This window comes from Gekko japonicus, unplaced genomic scaffold (assembly GCF_001447785.1).
Source record: "Gekko japonicus isolate JY-2015 unplaced genomic scaffold, Gekko_japonicus_V1.1 scaffold221, whole genome shotgun sequence".
Classification (NCBI taxonomy): Eukaryota; Metazoa; Chordata; class Lepidosauria; order Squamata; family Gekkonidae; genus Gekko; species Gekko japonicus.
In genome coordinates this window covers 109,826-131,889 of record NW_015170281.1, presented here as the reverse complement: position 1 = coordinate 131,889, position 22,064 = coordinate 109,826, and the positions used below count along the sequence as shown (strand labels likewise).

Sequence of the window (22,064 nt, the reverse complement as noted above, 5' to 3'; positions counted from 1 at the left end):
AAGCCAAGGGAAGGCATGGGGTGTGGCCTAATATGCTAATGGTTTTCTGTGGCTGGGTGTGGCCTATTATGCTAATGAGTTCCTGCTGGGCTTTTTCTACAAAAAAAGCCCTGAATATATTTACTTAAAACTTTTTAAGCTCATCATTCACCTAGACAACTGGAACCTCAAGCAGGTAACAGGGGGGAAACACTGGTATGTTACAGAAGATTTAGAATAAACTATGAAAGCAACCAACAAAAACCTAAAAAATAACATCCTTAAAAGGCCCCTGCTCCCCAGTAGATTGCAGAAAACATCAGGAGACCCCCCAAAGGCTCTTTCAGAATCTTACAGCCCTTCTGGGATTGCAAAAGAGGAAGGGCCTTCCTAACCTCTTCTCCTTTCCTTTGCTACCCTTAGAAGCTCATTGAGTCACGAACCTTGAGCAGCAGAAAACATTTCTTATTTTTAGATGCAAGGGCTAAAAGGACTGAGACAAATTTTGCAATTGCTAGAGTGATCTTGGGATCCTTATCACTGCGTAGAAGAGCCAGGTTTGCTGTAGTATAGGGGGAACAATTGATTGAATAAAAGGTTAATATAGTAATCCCTCAGAATCTAAAAAAAATCTGCATTCCAGCAGGGCGTGAAAGGATGTATCAGTTTGGTGTAGTGGTTAAGTGTGCGGACTCTAATCTGGGAGAACCGGGTTTGATTCCCCACTCCTCCACTTGCACCTGCGGATGTGACCTTGGGTCAGTCACAAGCTCTGGCACAACTGTCCTTGAAAAAGAGCAGTTTGTGTCAGAGTTCTCTCAGCCCCACCCACCTCACAGGGTGTCTGTTGTGGGGAGGGGGAGGGAAAGGAGTTTGTAAGCCGCTCTGAGACACCTTTGGGTAGTGAAGGGCGGGGTATAAATCCAATCTCTTCTTCTTCTGTGGTTAGGGCCACAAGGGCAAATTCTGTCAGTGCAGGGCCTATTCAGAAATCTCCCTTGCAAAACCATTGTCGGTATAATGTCCAGTCTTGCAAACAAAAAGAGCTCTGCAATAACATGCGATGGTAAGATAGTACCTATATGAAGGTAAAGGTTTTGGGTAAGAAAGATCAAAAATAGGGGTGAGCACACTCTGCAGGCTCTCAGAATCGAACTACTATGGTCGGTTTACAGGACTCGCTTTTTGACCAGAGAAAATGCTTTGGTTTTGCTTGCCCATCTCAAAAATATCATCAGTTGACATCCCAACAGTTTCTCATCCAGGGCTTTCATCCAGGTTGATTTGTGGGTATCCCGATTTAAAGCGGCTAACAAACTATCTTCAGCACAGAGTTGTTTTAATCTCAGCTTGAAGGCAAATGCTCTGGCTTCCAAGGCTATCTGTCCAAATTCTGCCTGTAATACGACATTTGGCACACAGCAGGGGATATTCAATATTTTCCTTAAGAATTGGACTAGTGGTTGATCGATATTATCAGAGATAGCTGTAATCCAAATAGCTGAACCATAAAGAATGAGTGGAGCACTTTCAAATTAAAGGTTTGCTCCGCTCCAGGAATATACTCCCCCCCCTTATTGTGGAAAAAATCATTTATGGTGCTTGCACAGGGTTTTGCTTTATTAAGGGCTGTTCTAAATTGGGGGGGGGGGGTCATCTAAGATAGGTTTGCCGAGAACAGAATCTCCAAATAGGAGAAGGCCTTGACTTGTTCGGTATTGGAAACTCTTCGGGAAGGCTGTTATGTAGAAGATCACTTGGGGACAGCGTTTGGCTGGTGACTAATGCTGCCATCCTAAGCAGGTCTATTAAGAATCCTACTGAGGTATATTCAATGGGACTTACTCCCCCCCAGAAGTAGAAAAGAGTAAGAGTCCAATAGCACCTTAAAGACTAACAAAATTTGTGGCAGGGTATGAGCTTTCATGAGTCACAGAAGTTCATACCCTGCCACAATTTTTTTTAGTCTTTAAGGTGCTATTGTACTCTTACTCTTTTTGACCTTTTGGGGGAGTAAGCCCCATTGAATAGACCTCAGCAGGATTCTTAATAGACCTGCTTTAAGGTGCTACTGGGCTCTTGCTCTTTTCCACTGCTACAGACAAACTAACACGGCTACCCATCTTGATCTATCCCCCAAAAAGTATTCTTAGGCTTGCACTGTAATTGTGTTTCCTTGCCACCAGTGACACCAGTCATTAAGAAATAAGTCCCGTCTTGGGTTCTGTTTCTGTTATCTGTATCTCTCATGGAATTTCATGGATTTTTAAAAATCTTCTGCTTGGAAGAAATTGTGAGTTGCCAACTCAGTCATCAGTGTTGCAGGAGGCATTGTGGGAAAAGGTAAGACATGGAATTTAAAACGGAACGATCATAGAGGTAAGATAATTTGATTAAATTGGGAGGAAAGCGATGGCGATGGCGAACCTAAACAGCATGATAAAAAGTAGAGACATCACCCTGCCAACAAAAGTCCGCATGGTCAAAGCAATGGTATTCCCAGTAGTCATGTATGGCTGCGAGAGTTGGACTATAAGGAAGGCCGAGCACCAAAGAATAGATTCTTTTGAACTATGGTGCTGGAGATGACTCTTGAGAGTCCCTTGGACTGCAAGAAGATCAAATCAGTCAATCCTCAAAGAAATCAACCCTGACTGTTCCCTGGGAGACCAGATAATGAAACTGAAGCTCAAATACTTTGGCCACAAAATGAGAAGGGAGCACTCACTGGAGAAGACCCTGATGCTGGGAAAGATTGAAGGTCAAAGAAGACGGGGACGGCAAAGGATGAGATGGTTAGACAGTGTCATTGATGCAACGAACATGAAATTGAGCAAACTTCAGAGGACGGCGGAAGACAGGAGGGCCTGGCGGGATCTGGTCCATGGGGTTGCGAAGAGTCGGACTCGACTGTGCGACTGAACAACAACAAAAGGACCTGTAGCAGAATGTTTGCTTCCTTTGAGATAGTATGAAAACATATGTCCGTAAAGTGGGCTTGTGAATCATATTAAAATTCACAATTATTAAGTTTGAATCAAAGTTCTGTTCTTACCACATTTATTTGGTTTCATTTCAAAGACCCGCTCCTCGATTCTAGTTCCTGTCTTTGATGTCTGCCTTTTTACGTGTAAAATCCATAGGGGGATTCATCTTATTTATCAGAATTGTTTGGACATCTATTCTTTGTCATGTCATTTAGGCCTTTTGGTCCCTGTTGAATTTGACGAACTGGACTAATGCATTGTGAAAGATAGTTACTATCCTGTAAGAGTTTTACATCAAGCAGCCAAAAGATCAAGACTGTACAATTTGTAACCAATGAGGCTCAATGAAGACCATCAGCTATTGAGTTTAATAAGTTTCCTGTTTTCACTGCTTAATTGTAAAAAAAGGTGACTGCCATGCTTAATACATGGCTGTTGGCCTAATACCTAATCGTGCACAGATCACATTGCCATAGCTTTGTATGATATGATTTATTTCTCTGTGCTTATATGTATGAATTGCCAAATGTCTAACAAGGAAAAATTAATAAAATGTCATTCCTATTGAAAACTTTATCCTTACTATCTAGGGGTGAATCCCAAAAATAAGGTCTTGCAAAGTTCCTCAAGATACATTTAGGCTAATGCTCTGGTCTAGTGTATCTTCCGAAAATAGAATTCCATACTTGTGTGGCAGATCCTGAGTACACTTATCCACATGCGGTCAAAGACCTTTCTAGACAAAATGGTGTGGATTGTAAAGGAAAAAGGTCTTGTTTAATCTTAATATGGCAGGAAGGATTTCAGAGGAAAGTGCCTTATCAGTGAGTTTCAGAATCAACAGTTGTGTCTCCCTGATACATTTTTTAAAAACTAGTAGGAGATATTTCCATCATTAGAGACATCTGGTGTCCTGGATAGGTATTTTCTACTATCTGCTCCACTTCAGAGTATTCAACATTGTGCTAAAACTTTGGGGAATTTCAGACAGCCGATATGTTCCGTTTCAGGAACTGTTCACTAATGGTTTCTGTACTCACATTTCAGATAGAACCGTTTTAGTAATGGTTCCCTAATGGAATATATTGACCCTTTCAGACAGAAATGCTCCTCTCCCGTTAGGGAAGCGTTCTTGAGCCGTTTTACCTGCAAACTGCTTCCAAGTGGTCTTCAGTTTTCTAAACCGTTCCTGAAGTGCTATGGGGTGCTGTGTAAAATGCCCCGTAGCGCTTCCTCCGATTATGATTCCCACCCTTTTTCACCCGCATGGGTGATCTTCACCTTTTTTTTAACATTCTTTTAAGAGTGCTATAGTGCTATAACACAACACCAAAACAGCACAATAGCGACCTTATTGGAATGCCTGGACCACTGAGATACGTGAGATCATTACATCTGGGGAGAACAGGGATTTCAATGGAGTACAATACCATGGAGTCCTCCTTCCACAGCATTCACTATATGCCTGGGAACTGAAATCTGTAGGCAGGAGATAAGCTTTAACTCTGCAATGCTCCCTCTAAGCTGTGGAGTCCTATGAGCACAAATTCCACTTTGTGAGCTACTGGCATTAGAATTGTGAGCAAGTTATTTGGCTACTGCATAAATTAATTTGCTCTGGAGCCATTCTTCCTGAGCTAAGACAAAAAAGTGTGAGCCGGAGGCTAAAAACCTGTGAGCCAGCTCACACTAACTCAGCTTAGAGGGAACACTGGCTGAAAGTACAGGGGATCCCCAGGTCCCCTCTGGAGGCATGGCATCCTGAAATGCTGGCCATCAAAAGGAGGATGTTGTTTGCAAGCCGGGAAGGAGCTACTGTTTTTAAAAAAATCTCAATGGAGTCCAGGTATTCCAATGGGGTTGCTATTGTGTTGTTTTGGTGTTGTGTTATAGCACTATAGCACTCTTAAAAGAATGTTAAAAAGACGAAGACCACCCTCGTTGGCAAAAAAGGGTGGGAAAACAAAGCGGCACAGTCTGAAATGCCAAACCACTTCAGAGACGGCTCCTTACTGGTAGGGGAAAGCCTGTGTGAAATGGCCGCCCCTGTACCAGTTTACTCCAAGATGGTACAATAATGGCTTATAAAGGGTAATCTGAAATTCCCCTTCATAACTTTGGTCTGATTTCATTTCGCTGCATCCAACTGCTTAGCCCACTAACCCGTAGAGATTTGATAATATCCTTGGAAGCAACGGACATTCCTGATGGTCCCACTGGTTATATGTGTCAGGTCCTAACATATCTTGCTGCACTGTTCTTTCACCCCTATCATATACCACTTGCTAAACTGCCTCATTTTCCTGTGTCTGTGAAGGAATTTACATTAAATCCTTAATCAGCAGGGTAGCTTTCAACATTGACAGGTAGGTGAGAATATGGCACTAGCAGGGGAAATTATTGACAGCTGGTGAAGTAATCAGAGACCTTCTTCTCATGGCTGCAAATTGTGCTTCAAGCGAGACGCATTCCTTTTCCTGTGATCTCTCAGCCCCTCTTTATTTCCCAGCTTCCATCTAAATTCATGGATGTTGCTAGAGAATTCTATATGTAACAGTAAAAAGGAAATTGGTGTTTCCCCCCCTCCAGAAAAGCTTGACTAGTGCCTTTGGGTTGAGCTGTTGATTTTCCAAGAAATATAGGGAAGGACACCTGTATATTGTTATCTAATCTGAGTGCAAACTTTTTTTTTTAAGGGCCCATATTCATTTAATTAAAAAATTCCAAATGCAACTTAAAAGTATTTTGATATTGTCCTATATCTAGGGTTGCCAGAGTTGACAACCTGCCTCCAAGATCGAGGTCCAGACCCTGAGGGTATTTTTACCCAAAAGAATTGCAAAGAAATTAAAAATCTATCGTGTGCAGCTTTTCTCATTACATGTTCACACAACAAATGCACAACAGATGCATGTTTCTTGTTTTATAAAATGTTAATCTGTAGACATATATATATCTTGACCTCCATGGAGTTTTCAAGGCAAGAGATGTTCAGAGGCGGTTTGCCGTTGCCTGCCTCTACATCACAACCCTGGACTTTCTTGGTGATCTCCCATTCGAATACTAACCAGGGCCAACCCTGCTTAGCTTCTGAGATCTGGCAAGCTCAGTTTAACCTGGGCCATCTAGGTCAGGGCTTATGAACCCCAAAGACTTATGAACTCTTTAACTTGATCTAGGTGGGGTGCAGTTTCACCAACTGAGGTACAAACGGCACATGATGGGAACAGACCCATTTGTCAAGGGATTTTAGTCTCTTGCAGGAGCCTGACAGGTCACTATGGTACTAAACATTGACTGGGATGTCTTCAACCAGCTAAGCTCACTCACTCAAACATGCCTCTGTAATGTTGGGAACAAGACACATCAGCTTTGCTTCAACTGAAGAAGGGGTTTTTATTTAGCTCTCTGGCCCATTCTCTCTCTGGCTAGGCCTTCTTTCAGTTGGCCTCTCAGACCTATTATGCACGCACAGCTGACTGCAGAGAATTTGAGCTGTCAAGCATTTAAGCTTGACTTTGGATTCTGGGCCTGCAGTATGCACCATTCGTTTTCTCTGGTATAATAAATATAGCGGGCTCTGTGCTGCCTTCTTGTGCCACCCAATTCAAACTAGGCAGCAGGAGAGAACAGCCCATCCAGGAGTCTTTTTTTTTTTTTACAAGCAGCATGAGATTAGCGATGGTCTCATATCACTAGACTCATGCCACTTGGGAAAAAAATAGAATATGGGTGGGGGAGTCCCCTATGAGGGGCAGGGTGTGGGGGGGAAATCTGAGGGAATCTGTATGCTTTTTTTGGGTTTATGTGTGCGCGTGCGTGTGTCTGCACCTGGAAGTCACGACCTCTGGCACACTTAAGAATTTTAAATTCTATATTTTCTGTTCCTTTACCTCTTTCTCTGGTTTTCCTCATATGTGTATTTTCTGGTTTTGAGTCCACATGTCAGAGAAGAGAGAAGCAAGACCCCTCCTTTTCCTTTCATTTTTGCCATCCAACAATCCAAGCAATGGAAGGAGAAAAAAACAACAACAATTAAAAAAACCAGTTGTCCAGCCAGCAGCACATCAGTCCTCTCTAGGAATCATCAGAAACTCTAATGGTTTACCATAGCGTTTCTGGTGATTCCTAGAGCGGTATGGTGTCATTTCTGGGTTTCCCCAGGACAGACATCACACTATTGCCTTCATGTCCCCATCCCATGTCTTGTGCTCTTTGCCAGGCTGTGTCTGGCAACCCTAATTACAATTGATCTCTGGACTACAAAGATCAGTTTCCCTGGAGAAAATGGCTGCTTTGGAGGCTGGGTTCCCTCTAACCTGAGCAGAGTTTCCTTTAACGTGCGCCAGCCTGTGCTGGCGCACTGATTCTCCCCAGCACAGAGCCCAGTAGCTCAGCTCAGGGGTCTTCATGAGTTGGCCCCACTCACCCAGCTTCCTCCATCACTGGGGGGAAGAGGCACCAAGCCAAGCCTCCTCTCACCCCACTAGCCAAGGTCTCCTCCCTCTCCCCCAGGGAGGGAGGAAGGAAGGGGAAGCTGCCAGCCACTGTGGGGGGGAGCCAAATGGAGCACTGTTATGGCTACCCACCCTTTAAAATGAGCAGTTGACGGGCAGATGCTTTAAAGAGTGGGAAGCCATTTCAGTGCTCCCTTTGGCTTCCCCCCGCTTGGAAGAGGGGGGTAGCCAAATGAAGCACTCTAATGGCTGCCCGCCCTTTAAAGTGAGCAGCTGACTTATTTTTTCTTCCTTCCTCTCTCCCCATATATTTGCTTTCTTTCCGCCTCTCCCCACTTGCCTGCCTTCCTTCCTTCCTTCCTTCCTTCCTTCCTTCCTTCCTTCCTTCCTTCCTTCCTTCCTTCCTTCCTTCCTTCCTTCTAAAAATGTAGACTTGCTCACAACTTTAATCCTATTAGGTCTTTTGGTTCATGGAGTAGAATTTTGGCTCACAAGTCTCTGCAGCTTAGAGGGAAAATTGCTCCTGAGATCCCTCTCCTCTCGAAACCATGCCTTCCCCAGGCTCCACCCCCAAAATCTCCAGGTATTTCCCAACCGAGAGCTGGCAATCCTAAAAGATGAAATTGTTTTGGGATGCAATAATAAGAAATTATGAAAGCATGTAATGTGAGAGGGACGCGGCACTGGAAAAGGCAATCCATATTTACTAAGCAGTGGGATTAACAGATAAAGATATGAATGGTCTGAATAACACAATTGTAAAGCAGTTATTACTGGAAATGAGTCACTCTAGCTATGTTTTGTGGGATTAACTCTATGGTATACCTATTTTCTCAGTGAAACAATAAACAACAATTATACCAAACAGTATACCACCCTATTTGTTTATGCCAGCACATTAACATTACAGTTCAGTTCAGTACCCTTATTGGCAGAGATTGAAAGCATAACAAGAACCACAATTTTAATATACAAAAGACAATCATCCCTCCAGAGCTTTAACATTATATTCCCAAATCCTCATAACAATCAAAAAGGTAATATGGGGGCACTGGTTCAATAAAAAGGAGACAAGCCTCTCCTCTGGATAGCTATGCCTGTTGTGGAAAAGGGGACCAATTAAAACATCCCATACTTTAACATAAAGTTCACAGTGGAGTATTTTGCTGCTACATTGACCGATCCTTTCATGGTAAGGAACATTTGCAAATCTCCCATAGAGAACCGCTGATGGAAGGACATTGAATCGTGCAAACATAAAAGCTTGATATAATTTGGGGGTAGTAAGCTGTGAGAAAAAAAGCAGCTGAAAGCCCATAACTCGATGTTATATTAAACTTCAAAGGAGAACAAATCATGCCTGCAAGAGAGCAAAGAGTTTGTCCTTCAATGTCCAAAAGTCTCAGAGATCTAAATACTTGGGATTTGTCTAGCATAAGAAGGGAGTCAAAAGAGATACCAACAAACTATATTTTTCTCAGAATTGAGTGTGATCAATTAGATGGGAATGAATCCGACAACATCAAATGGACATAGCTCCTGGGTTCTGCCCTACAGTGGAGGCGTAACCAGAATTTCAATGTTGAGAACCAAACTCTAGTTTTTAGGAGACACTCCCCTGTCTCCAAGTACATTGCCACATAACTTACAGTTTGGAACCCCAAGCATATGATGCAAAAACATTGCCTGGATCTGTTCAACGTGTTGGTTGAAGGAGCCAATCCAGATAGGGATCCCATAAAGTATTTAAGATGCCACTTTGGTGTTAAAGACTCACATAGCTGCCAGGAAAAAAAAATGATTACTCTTCACATAGAAAAACCTAGGATTTGCAGACAAACGACATTTTACCAAGCTTATTACTTGTTTCCTTTGAGCTGTCCAACTATTATTATACTGGAACAGAACTCCCAGGTATTTAAAATAGTTGACTTGTTCAATGACATTGCCTTCAAGGACTTTGAGAACACCAAAACTTTTGATTTCCCAAAATTAACAGATAGAAGATTGGTCTCACAGTACGGTATGAAGTACGGTATGAAAGTAAGTAAAAGATGCTTAAGACCTTTTGGGTGCATGATAATAGTACTGCATCATCAGCGTACAATAGTAAGGTGACAGCTTGGGAGTCCAATTTAGGAAAATGGCCATCGGCTGCATGCAAAGCAGAAGTTAGATCATTCATAAATAGGTTGAATAAATAGGAAGCCAAAATACAACTTTGTTTGACTCCTTAATTTAAAAAGATCCTAGGTGTTAACATACCCAAATGGCCATATCTAACTTGGCAGCTAGTAGAAGAGTATAATTTCCAGGTAAGGAAAAGTAACCATTTGTCCATTCCCATCATGTACAACTTATCCCACAAAAGGTTCCTAGGTATCGAGTCAAAAGCCCCTTTTAGATCAAGGAAAGCAGAAAATAGTTTTTTCTCACTATATTTCTCTACCAAGTGAGCAAGATTTATGCAGCGGTCTAATGTTGATTTACCCATGCAAAATCCAATCTGTTCAGTTCCCAAAAAGTTTTGGTCTGACATCCAGGAGGTGAGCTTATCTAACAGGTGCCTTGCATAAAGCTTGCCCACTATTGAAAGTAAACTGACGGGGCAATAATATCCTGGAAAATTAGGATTGCCTTTTTTGAAGATCAGCACTACAGTGGCATTTGTCCATGTATCGGGCATGATTCCCGTTTTGTCTATTAAAGTTAAAAGGGTAGCCAGTGAGGAAGCCCACCAGTCTAGGTGATCTTTAAATAGTTCTGGAGGAAGTCCATCAGGACCCGGTACCTTCCAGATTTTAATGTATTAATTAGACATTGAATTTAATTTGGGATAACTAGGGGCCATTCAGGCAGATCAAAAGATAATTCCTCTTGTTCCGGCCACGGCAGCATGAATGGTGGTCGCTCTCTTGGGTGCTCCCGGAGGCGATCAGCCCACACGCGAATTGGGGGGGTATCCACACAAGCGGAGACCCTAAGGAGCCTTGGGTAAAGGCTCCGAACCAAGGGGCGCACCGGGGAGTAGCCTCTTTACTGACCTGAAGGTCGGGAAATTGAGGCTTTCCCCTTGCCCCGACGACCCCGCCGTGCTGTGCCCCGAATGGGGACTTAGCAATGCCACCGGACCATCGGAGTGGTAAAGCAATGAACTATAAAAGAGAGAAGATGTCCAGCTACAAACTGTGAGTTGACGATCAAAAAAGAAAAAGTTTTAAGCGCACACACACACACACCCGTTTGAATAAGCGCTTGGGCAGAGGGTGGACTACCCCCCCTAACAGAAAGAGACTGTTTTAACCGAGAGAAGAGGGGGAGGGTGAAAAATTGAAAAACGAAAGTTACCTTTTGGGAGATTTGTTAAAGCGAGCTAAAGGGAGTGTTTCCCAGGCTGCGCAGCACGAACTTTTGAAAAGTAAACAATAAAACAAAGATGTCGGGGCAAAAGAGATTTCCGGACAAGCAGACGAAGAAGATAACAGGAACTTCCGGTTCTAATGCCCGCCCTGGAGAGCAGGCTGTCAATCAACAAGAAAGTGAGATGCTTCGCCCTCTACTGGACCAAATGCAGAAAATCAACCAAACGTTGCTAAGCATGGAAAGTGCCCTCAGAAGATAATTCCTCTTGTTACTTAAATGAAATAATAGAAGGATCAAAAAAAAATATTTAAAAAATGGTCTGTCCAAATTTGAGCAGGTATAGAGCAAATGAAAGATTGACTCCTGTCCTTATATGCTGTGGCAACAAAAACCCAGAATTGTTTACTATTCTTGGATAAGGATGCATTAATTAATATATCCCAGTTGTTGATGTTTAGCTGTCTCTTCTTATATGCTACAGCAGCTTGAAGTTGTTTTTTCCCCAATTTAAAATACCTATAGGATATGTTGGTAGTGTTACTATTACAATATGAATGATAAGGGTCACATAACTGAGACTTTAAACTCTGACATTCTTCATTGAACCAGGGATCAGTATTACTTCTGGAGGAACTATGGGAAACTATAGATTGCTGCTGAAGCGAGTGTCAGACTCCTTAGGCAGGTCACACCACACAGGGCTTCAGAAGAAGATGACTGTTTATTAGTGGTTCCAGGACTAAATAACACGTGCACAGCTTGTGTCAGGAATAGCCTTCAGTATAAGGGCCTCTGACTTATAGTGAAATCAAACGTCCCTCCCAATGAGCTGAAGCCAGTGATTATAGTTCGCGCGTGTGGGCAAACAGCAAGCTAACAAGCGGGCACAGCAAAAAGCCGTTACTTTCCCAGCCGAGTAAATGCAGCTGGAGACTACAAGGTCAAGCTGGAAATAGCGCACAGTAGCTGGACAGGGAAGAGCTGAGAACGAGGAGGAGGGTACCCCTCCACATTCCAGATCCATGACAGGGCTACCTGACAGTGAGCAATTGATAGTAGCAACCAAGCTGTTATAAGAACGGAAAACCTCAAAGGGATTTGTATGCAAGTTGTTGAATTAGCTTGCTAACCACGCTGGAGTATATTAACTGGTTAATACCCGCCTATATTTTTGGGGACCACCTAATTCTTTGAGAGGCAGGCATGTTTTCACAGGAAGAAATGGGCACAGGGGACCGACAGGATGACTTCTCACCATGCAAAACAGTGATCAGTGGGAAGCGGTCACTATTGTCACGTGTACCCACAAAAAAATCAAGAATCCATCTTTTCATATTTGGAGAAACAATAACATAATCAATTACACTACAACCCCAGGTGTAGTCACCAGGCATATCATGAGACAATAACCCATTTAAAATTAAAATTAAAAATTAAAAAGACCACATTAACATGAGGGTCTTTGGATTGTCTTGGAGGATTGTCTGGTGGAACGAGCTCCCGGAGGAGATCAGGGCCCTGTGGGACCTTATGCAGTTCCGCAGGGCCTGCAAGACGGAGCTCTTCCACCAGACGTTCAATTAGGAGGCGCCCAGGGGGAGAATGCCCTGCCCCTGGAAATCTTAAAGCAGCCTGAGCCACCCATACAACGTTAGATTGAGATCGACCATTAGGATGGCATGGAAGTTGAGCGCCATCTTAGACGTAACGTTAAACTGATATCTGTTATTGGAAATTGGGTTATTACTGTTAGCACCTTTTAATATTTTTATTGCTATGGTTTTAAGATTGCTATTTTATGCATTGTAGTTTTTATGTTGTTGTAAGCTGCTCTGAGCCGGCCATGGCTGGGAGGGCAGGGTATAAATATAATAAATAAATAAATGAATAAATATGTTTGAATAAGGAGTCATTAATGTCATTAGTATGAAAGCCCATAGGCTCGTACAAGAGTTGGTCATCCTTCCCTATCCTGGCATTAAAGTCACTAACAATCATAGATTCTGCTAAGGGAAAATCTCCACTCAACTTAGACACTTAAAACTACACAATTGAGCTAGAAGATTGGCATTATTAGAACATGGGGGTAGGTATACACTGAACATAAACAGGCTTAGATTGGGCAGTTTAACAAGGGCTGCATGGGCAACAGGAGACAAAATAATGCCAGCACATTCTCTATTAACTTTTGAAGACACTTCACTAAACTTCCATATCTGCTGTATTGTTAGACCTCCATTCTGAGGCCCAGAAGTTCATAGTAGAAACATCTCCATTTTTTTTAAAGTGCTTTGCATTCTTTTGGTTACATTTCCAGGTGTTTTGAGCAGATGCTTCTAATTCCTCTGTAGAGTATGACTCTCCTTGCTTGTGGTAATCCCTTGACACCACACTCACACCCTTGTCCAGGACAGCCCCTAACTGAATTAAAACCTTCATACTATCACCTTATATTTCCAGAGAGTTTGTCTGTTCAGAGTAACTGAAAAGACACAGCTTCTTCCATTGTAAGCCTTGGGCAAAACCAAGCCCTGGTCATTGTTACTGGCTTTAGATGTTGGCCTCCTAGTTTGATCGGAATAGACTCAGAAGGGTCATAAACAGGCCCGTAACCAGGATTTTGTGGCATGTGGGGCAATTTTTTTCCTGGTGGGGCTGAAGTTCTCAGTGCAGAAAGAAAAGCCATTTAGCCAATAGAAAGCCGTTACCAGGATAGATCTCTAAACTGCAAGCTGCCAACCACTTTAGATGACAGTTCTCAACTGCTGCAAGTTAATCACTTCTGCCAGCCGAAGCAACAATTCTGATTACAAGCTGGCAGGTGCACGTGATGACTTCTATAGTCAAGAAAGCTAACACTTAGGCAGAGAAACTCTCTTAAAGGAGACCAGTTTTTTGACACAGAGTTAGAAGGTATCCTAGAGGTCAGCTACTCCAACCCCCTTTGCTCAGGGTGGGAATGAGTCAACTACAGCACCCCACCCTGGTTAAAGGAGTGCATGCCTTTAAAAATGTTTTAAAATGAATGAAAAAAGCATTTACAGGAGAAATTCTTGTGGGACTGAGGCGTCAAAGAAAGGGGGCAGAGCCTCGATCGGCCCCACTGTAGCTATGGGCCTGGTCATACACGGAGTAATACATCGTTTCAAGCCTGCATTGAAGGCAGTCACAATCCTGTCGGGAGAAACTGTGATTACTGATGAAGGAGAGAGCTTATTGTGTATGTAGAAGTTCTTTCAAGACTTATGCATTAAGGCAGGCTCTGGAAGTCAGGGTGTTACGGGACTGCTTTTAACTGAGATCTCACCCACCTCCCAACAATCACAAACTTGGATTTTTGCCTTCATCAGCATTAAAAATGCCAGATCTTTTCTTAATGGCATCACTTATTTTATTTTTAATCCCATTTCATTTTCCCCAGATGGGGTCATCGATTATTTGTAATGATCTCAAGCCGAACCTGAAACACCGGCTTTGATTCACTTTTCTGTTTCTTCCGTTCACCCACCGTTGCTTTCCACCAATACAAATTAAAGCGGTAGATCTTAAACAGCTGCCTTATTATCTGCAACTTATCCTGAAACAGGAAGCATAGGTAGGTGTAGATTGCTGATGTGGATGATGTCACAATTGCAGTACTAATAAGCTTCATGTACATAGTGACATATACAGGTCCCATGCTATTAAACAGAAAAATGAGAGAATCGTGCAGACGGGGGTTGGGAATTGTTATGAAATTATTAATCTGTTTTCTAAAAATTATATATTTTAAAAATGCTTTATTCTTTGCAGTATACCTAGCACAAAACAATATCATCATTTTGTACTCACAGGCCGGTTTTGGATGTAACTTACTCTACTTCAACTTTCTATGCAACAACATCTGAAGCATAGCTGAGCAAAGAAGAACCCAAAGATGAGTTACTAGCGATTTTAGCTAGCAATTTTAATTGGTGAGGGCAATTTTAATAGGTGTGGCTCATACTTTGTTGAAGTCTATACTGGTCCTGGTGAGCTACTGTAAAAGGGAATAATAGCATCCGAAGAAGTCCATGAAAGCTTATGCTGGAATAAAATTCTGTTAATCTTTAAAGTACCACAAGACTCCTATTTGTTTTTGCTGTAATACAAAACAAATGCTAAAGATAGCTTTAAAATGACTGATATCTTTTATGGGGTGAATTGTAAGTGTCTTCACTTCTTTTGCTATCTCCACAAGAGGCACAATATTTTGGTTTTTACATTTATTTAAATTTAATTGCTTAGCTAATCGGTTTTCAAGCTGCAGATGTCAGCAAAAATTCTTTAACTACATTGACAGTCCTTGGCCTGCAACTTGTGGGAGTAAGACGCCGACAGTTTCCTCTTCTTCGCTAGCTGTTTCAGCAGCCAGAAGAACAAGCAACCAACGCTGCACATGAGCATTGTTAAACCGAGTGCCTTTTCTCCCTAGATTTTGTTCTGCTGTCTCAGTGTCTGCTGGTGCACCAAGAAACTGAACAAAAAGTCCCACTGATGGAACTTCCTTCTGCCTCTTTTGCAGACCTCCTGCTCTGAGTGGTAGCTCTGTCATCTCTGACCTCTCTCTCATCCGTCTTTCTCCACATCCTGCGGGACCTGCAGAATCGCCTTTCAACCCTCCTCACCCGTACATGAGCCCCCACATGGAACACTACCTCCGATCTGTACACAGCAGCCCTACCCTGTCCATGATCTCAGCTGCTAGAGGTCTCAGCCCGGCTGACAGTAAGTGAGATGCACAATCCTGACTGCGGGTCAATGTATATATACATTGCTGTTGATATAGCAACCACTTTAGAATTGTTTCCATGAAAGGAGTTACCCGTATACTAGAGAAATGGCTGTTGGTGCGTTAGCACTTTACAGGACCAGCTCACATTATTCTATTGTTGCCTCTTATGAAGGAAGAAAAGGAGGAACTAGGAAACCTGCTGTTATGCCAACAGTAATGGCTTCCTGATGGTATCTTCTTTGCTATCCACTTTTCATTCTGATGAGCCCATAGGGCTACCATGTCCCTCTGGGGGGTGGGGATTCCCCTGCTCTAAGGGCCCCCAATCCGCCGATCTGGATCCAACCGGCTGGGGGAACCCCACCCCCGAAGTGGCCAGATCGGGCCGACGTGCCCAGCGTGATGACACAGCCCGGAAGTGACACCATCACGCTGGGTACGTCGCCGGGCAACGCTCTGGCAATCGGCCTGAAAACTCTATGGTACCATAGTTCAGGCACTCCCCCCCCCGCTTCTTGCTCAGAGCATTTGAAGAAACCCTTCAAATGCTTTGAGCAAGAAGCAGGGGGGAGCCCTTGCATTTGCCGCTTGGAGTTCAGGCGTGCCCCTCTGCCTCTTGCTCAAAGCATTTAAAGGGTCTCTTCAAATGCTTTGAGCAAGATGCGGGGGGATGCTCCTGAACTCCAAGCGGCAAATTTCACCCTTTGGAGTACAGGCACAGGGGGAGTGCCAGTCTCCAACATGTTGATGTCACTTTTGTGTGACATCATCACACTGGGGATGTCCTCGCCCCCTCCAGAAACGCCCCCCCCCTAAGTCCCCTGCTGGGGACTAAGAAGGACCTAGCAACCCTATTCTCTGTAGTAGTCTACCTAGTCACATTAATATAGGTGCTCCAATGATAATGATGGTATGCCACTGGGGAGGGGGGGTACATGATATCTCTATCTAATTTGTATTTGTGATGAAGCCATAAACCTCAAGTGTGTGGAATCAGAACTGGATACTGGGTACCTTCTAGGGTTGCCAACTCCCTTTTGGGAAATACCTGGAGATTTGGGGGCGGAATCTAGGGATGGAATAATGCCATAGAGATTCCACCCTCCAAAGCAGCCATTTTCTCCATGGAAACTGATACCTGTGGCTTGGAGACCAGCAGTGTTCCCTCTAAGCTGAGTTAGTGTGAGCTAACTCACACTTTTTTAGCCTCCGGCTCACACATTTTTGTCTTCGGCTCAGGAAGGATGGCTCCGGAGCAAACCAATTTATGCAGCAGCCAAACTGCTCACTCACAACTTTAATGCCAGTAGCTCACAAATTAGAATTTCTGCTCACAAGACTCCACAGCTTAGAGGGAGCCTTGGAGACCAGTTGTAATCCCAGAAGATCTCCATGCCCCACCTGGAGGCCGGCAGCCCGTATCTTCCTCACGAGTCCATCCACACAGACTTAACATGTCCCGTGAGACCTGGCTTCTTCTGTTGCCTCTGATTCGCTTTGGCGATCCTGAAGGCCTCTCACTGCAGCAAGTGTTACGGTCCCAAGGCTCTACTCTAAGCAAACTGCAGATGTGTTTTATTGCCGCTGTAGTCATTTTCCCTCCCAGCTCCTGACCCTCCTTCCTGCCTGCAAAAGAAATTTTATTATTACTTGGCATTAGAAAGGGGCCTTTGTGCTGGATTCCAGCTTTCTTTTTCTTTCCTTTCCTCTTTTTTTTTAAGCCACAGTAAATAAGTTAATGGAGAGTGGGCAAAGAGGCAGGTTTGAAAATTTACAAATGGGCAAAAGTGAGGATAATCGGTTCTGGCAAGCCAAATGGTCTTCTACTGCCAGGCACTTAAAAAAAACCAACCCCAACCCTCTCATGCTGCGCATTAGACTCATGCTTTAATTTTCTTATGCTGCTTCTCGTTAACTGGGCCGTGCTTGTCTTTCTGTCTCCTAATGGGCCGGGATGTTAATTCTGACAGTCTTATCGCCCCTCCGTCCCTTGCCGTCTTCCCTCCATCCCTCTCCCCACCCTCCGTCTCACTAAAGCGAACCCTGCATTCATGCAGAAGGATTATTAGAAGAGGGGGTGGAAATAAGAGATTGTTTATAAATTTGCGGAAACGGAGGAATGTGGAGGGCCCCAGCCCGGTGTCTTTTGTCCACAGAGAGCACACGTCCCGAGCACACGTCAGAGTCATAACGCCAAGCTCTTGGCAGGGAAAGGGCAGATTCTAACGTCACTACAGAAGTTTACTCACAGTGGAAATATTTTAGCCTTGCTCTTTCTCTCTCTCCCCCCACCCCTTCTCTGTCCCCTTCACTCTTTGCCTGCATAGTTGCACATGAGCATCTGAAAGAAAGGGGTCTCTTCGGCCTCCCCCCTCCTCCACCGGGAGCCAACCCTGCGGATTACTATCACCAGATGACGCTCATGGCCAGCCATCCAAATCCTTACGGGGACCTCCTCATGCAGAGCGGGGGAGCAGCCAGTGCCACGCACCTTCACGATTACCTCAGCCCTTTAGACGGTGAGTACGGAAGCACGAGCCTTCCTCAGTTGCGCACATCTCAAGGGTACTTCGGCTCGAATGATTGTTCCCCAAATGATGACAGTCTCTTTAACTGTGTTCCAGATTTCTACACCTGGGTGTTTTATAGCTTGTAATTAGCAGTTGGTTTTATTCACAATGGGATTCCGGTTGTACAAGTGTGCACGTGTGCATGCACACATATGCATGCATGCAGTCTAGGGTTGCCAGCTCAGGGTTGGGAAATTCGTGGAGTTTTGGATGTGACGCCTGCGCAGGGCGGAGTTTGGAGAAGGGAGGAAGCCCAGCAGAGTCATGGTGCCATAGAGTCTCCCCTCCAAAGCATCCATTCCTTCAGGGAAACTGGTTTCTGTAGGTCTGGAGATCAGTCGTAATTCTAGGAGATCTCCAGGCCCCACCTGGAGGCTGAAGCAACCCGAGCTGCAGTGTTAGGAGAGTCGAGTAACAAATAAATATACACTGCAAAAAACCTTTTAATAAACTAATGTGTTCTATTTATGGTCATCATTTTTTTTTGGTTCCCTTGCTCGAAAGCCAGTCGAATCCGACTCTAGGGTTGCGGTGCTCATCTCCGTTTCCAAGCCGAAGAGCCAGCGCTGTCCGAAGACATTTCCGTGGTCATGTGGCCGGCATGACTAAACACCAAGGCGCACGGAACGCTGTTACCTTCCCACCGAAGTGGTACCTATTTATCTACATGCAATTTCTTGCTTTCGAACTGCTAGGTTGGCAGGAGCTGGAACTAGAGATGGGAGCTCACTCCATCATGCGGCACCCGGGTCTCGAACTGCTGAACTACTGACCTTCCACAGCCTGCAGTTCAGCGTCTTAACCACTTGAGCCACTGCAGCTCATCATTTAGTAAAGTGCATAGTGTATTTGACAGGAGTACTCCGTCCATGAATGTTAGCTGCACAATGTGTCTTTTGTAGGACCGGCAAAAAGCATCCATACAACTATTAAGAAGGCTGTCCCCGTTTTTGGAAGACTTCATGCAAGGAGAAGCGGGTTTATAATTCTGGAAACACCCGTTGGGGCTTGACTTTTGAAACACTGATGCAAAATTGATTGGTAGTTAGCAATCTGTATGTACTGAATGCCATTGCTTATTGAATGTAATGAATATTTATACCTGACTAGGATGAAATAATGATACACTATGCACTTTACTAAATGATGACCATAAATAGAACACATTAGTTTGTTAAAAGGTTTTTGCAGTGTATATTTATTTGTTACTAGACCCACATGGTGGCTGGCAACCCTAGAGGCATGCACGTTTTCGTGAAGTACAGTGTTGCACATGGCACTGAACTACAGAGCTAGTCTTTCTGAGTTCATATGTCTGACTGGAGTTCCAGTTTGCATCCATAGGCCATAAAGGCAGAGATCCAAATAGCCAGGCAACAGCCTGCTCCCTTTTCAGAGACTTATTTTAATCAATAACAAATAGTGCAATTATGAAAATTCTAGAATGGCTGTTGACTAACATCGTCCCCGACCACACGTGCCGGAAAACACGGGGGGGGGTGGCTATTTGCGGCAGCACAATTAGACCCGCGACAACGCGATCAGATGCGTCAGCGGCAAACCTCGGTTTTGTCCCTCAGCGCGTGCGCTTCATCGAAGATGGCCGGAGGGGAAAAGCCGCGGCAGCACGATCACACGGACGGAGTCCGTCGGCAGCCCGTGGCAAACTATTTGCCAGTACTTTCGGTGAGGTATTTTTTAACCACGCATTTTCGGCGGCACTCCACGGGTTGGCCACGGGTGCGCTACACCCGCCAGATGTTGCGGTGTGATTGCGCCCAACATTTGTGACTCTCCCGCAGCAAATTCGCCATGTGAACGGGGCCATCCTTCATTAAATTCTTGAAGTACTGATAGGTGAAGAAATATAAGAATGCTGATGAGGGGAGGCAGGAGCACTTTACATTCTGAAAACAAATGCAGGGTAAGCCGCTTGAGTTTGGGATGCTTTGTGCCTGTTACACGGCGGCTGCTAAGCTGGCATCATAATGCCACAGGCGTGTGGTTGATCGCTTACATCGGCAGTGTGCCACAACCATGGACCCATGGCAGAATGGATTTCTCCCCCCCCCCCATGTCCTGCTGCACATGTGCAGAAGCAGACAAGTGCAGACGCGCTCCTGTCGGGAAGTTCAGTAAGCCCCCGTATAGTTCCAAGAACTCCTTCACCCTGACACGTCTGCAAAGCCCCCCTAGATATCACCCCACTGTCCAGGGTGACCAATTGCAGTCCCCTCCACATTTAGTAGAATGATGCTGGAAAAGATTGAAGGTCAAAGAAGAAGGGGACGGCAAAGGATGAGATGGTTAGACCATGTTATCGAGGCAACGAACATGAAATTAAGCAAACTCCAGAGCACGACGGAAGACAGGAGAGCCTGGCGGGATGTGATCCACGGGGTCGCGAAGAGTCGGACTTGACTATGCGACTGAACGACAACAACCACATTTAGTGGAGCAGTCCATGACCTGGGAATTGGATGGAAAGTATTCTGCGGCTCTTCCACTTGGCATTAGAGTTTGCCTGCAGCATCTCTAGGTTCCCCCTTCTCTGCTTCCTCACCCAAACTCCAGGCTTTGCGTGTGCACATGTGCTTCCATGCAGGAGTGCCACAGGCAGACGATGGGGGTGCTGAATTGCACCTCGGAGTGGGGTTGGAGAAAAAAATTAAGGGACACATCGGAAATGGAGAAGAATGATCATACTGCTCAGGTATTTCCATGGCGCGCGTGGGCGATCAGACACCCAGAAACCCACCATGGAAGCGCCTTGCTGAGGTAGCCAGCGGAATTTGCTGATGGCTATTTAATAGGAGCTGCGGTGGCTCAAGTATTAAGACGCTGAACTGCAGGCTGTGGAAGGTTGGTAGTTCAGCAGTTCGAGACCCGAATGTGCCGCATGACGGAGTGAGCTCCCGTCTCTAGTTCCAGCTCCTGCCAACCTAGCAGTTCGAAAGCAAGAAATTGCAAGTAGATAAATGGAGATGAGCACTGCAGCCCTAGAGTCGGATTCGACTGGCTTTCGAGCAAGGGGACCTTTCCCTTTACCTATTTAATCCACATGGGAGTCGGTTTAGCGCGAGGTAGGGACGACTGGGGCACGGCAGCCAGATGTGTATGTTTGATCGCACCCATTTGATCCAGAGAGGAGGGGTGGCAATGTTGGGTCAAACTGCTCGTGTGATCGCACCCATAGTGTGTACAAAAAAAGCATGTTTCCATGTTTCAGGCAGTTAAACAGCCAAGCATGGTGGTTGTTGTTGTTTCCCCTCTAGTGCCCGTCCGTCCACTCACCAGCACACCAATCCATCTCATGCGTCTGATGGCTTACACTCTTGCCTATGGATGCTCAAGCCACACAAACCCTAATCACCAGTAAGCCACAGGACTCTTTTCAGGAGGCAGCTCTTTAGTAAAAAAAAAAAGTCTGAGTCTGCACAGCTGCATTTATGTGAATAGCACGCAGGAGGACAGGACTTTGGCAGGCATCATAGAATGAGATCAGCTTTTAAGTTTGCTCCTCTGAGGAAGTGCTTCTGTAACCTTTCAGAGACCATTAGTGACAACCAAACTTCCAAGACTGTGACTGGCCTTCCTCTTTTTGTCTTTTCTTTGATCATCTACCCCTCTTGTCTTCCAAAACGTTCTTATGCTAGTCTGTTTTATAACCCACACCATGTAAGAAGAAGCACAAGAAGCTTACATCCTCCTGGGGTCCCAGGTGGCAGGTAGGGACACATAGAAGTAAGGTCACTGCTGCAGGAAGGTGTCTGTCCTGTCCCTGGAATCATACCTGGCCAGCACACAGCTTTTGGTGCAGCCAGCGTCACTCCACTGTAAGGTAAAAAGTCAAGAAATCAGGGGACCTACAGGGCTATTTTTGGGCAGGAACGCAGAGGAACGGAGTTCCGGCTGGCTCCCAAGTTGGCCACACCCAGCAGGAACTGATTAGCAT

At 44.7% G+C, this 22,064-nt stretch overlaps 1 protein-coding gene across 1 annotated transcript in view; it reads left to right on the top strand.

Moving 5' to 3' along the window:
- Positions 1–15,363: 15,363 nt before the first annotated feature.
- The window catches only part of GLI2 (GLI family zinc finger 2), a 72,291-nt gene continuing 65,590 nt past the window's right edge, over positions 15,364–22,064 (top strand). Inside the window, exons 1-2 of the mRNA XM_015417783.1 lie at positions 15,364–15,532; positions 17,867–18,058. Of these exons, the coding sequence (XP_015273269.1) occupies positions 15,439–15,532; positions 17,867–18,058 (286 nt within the window). The 5' untranslated portion in view covers positions 15,364–15,438. The remainder of the gene's footprint in view (positions 15,533–17,866; positions 18,059–22,064) is intronic.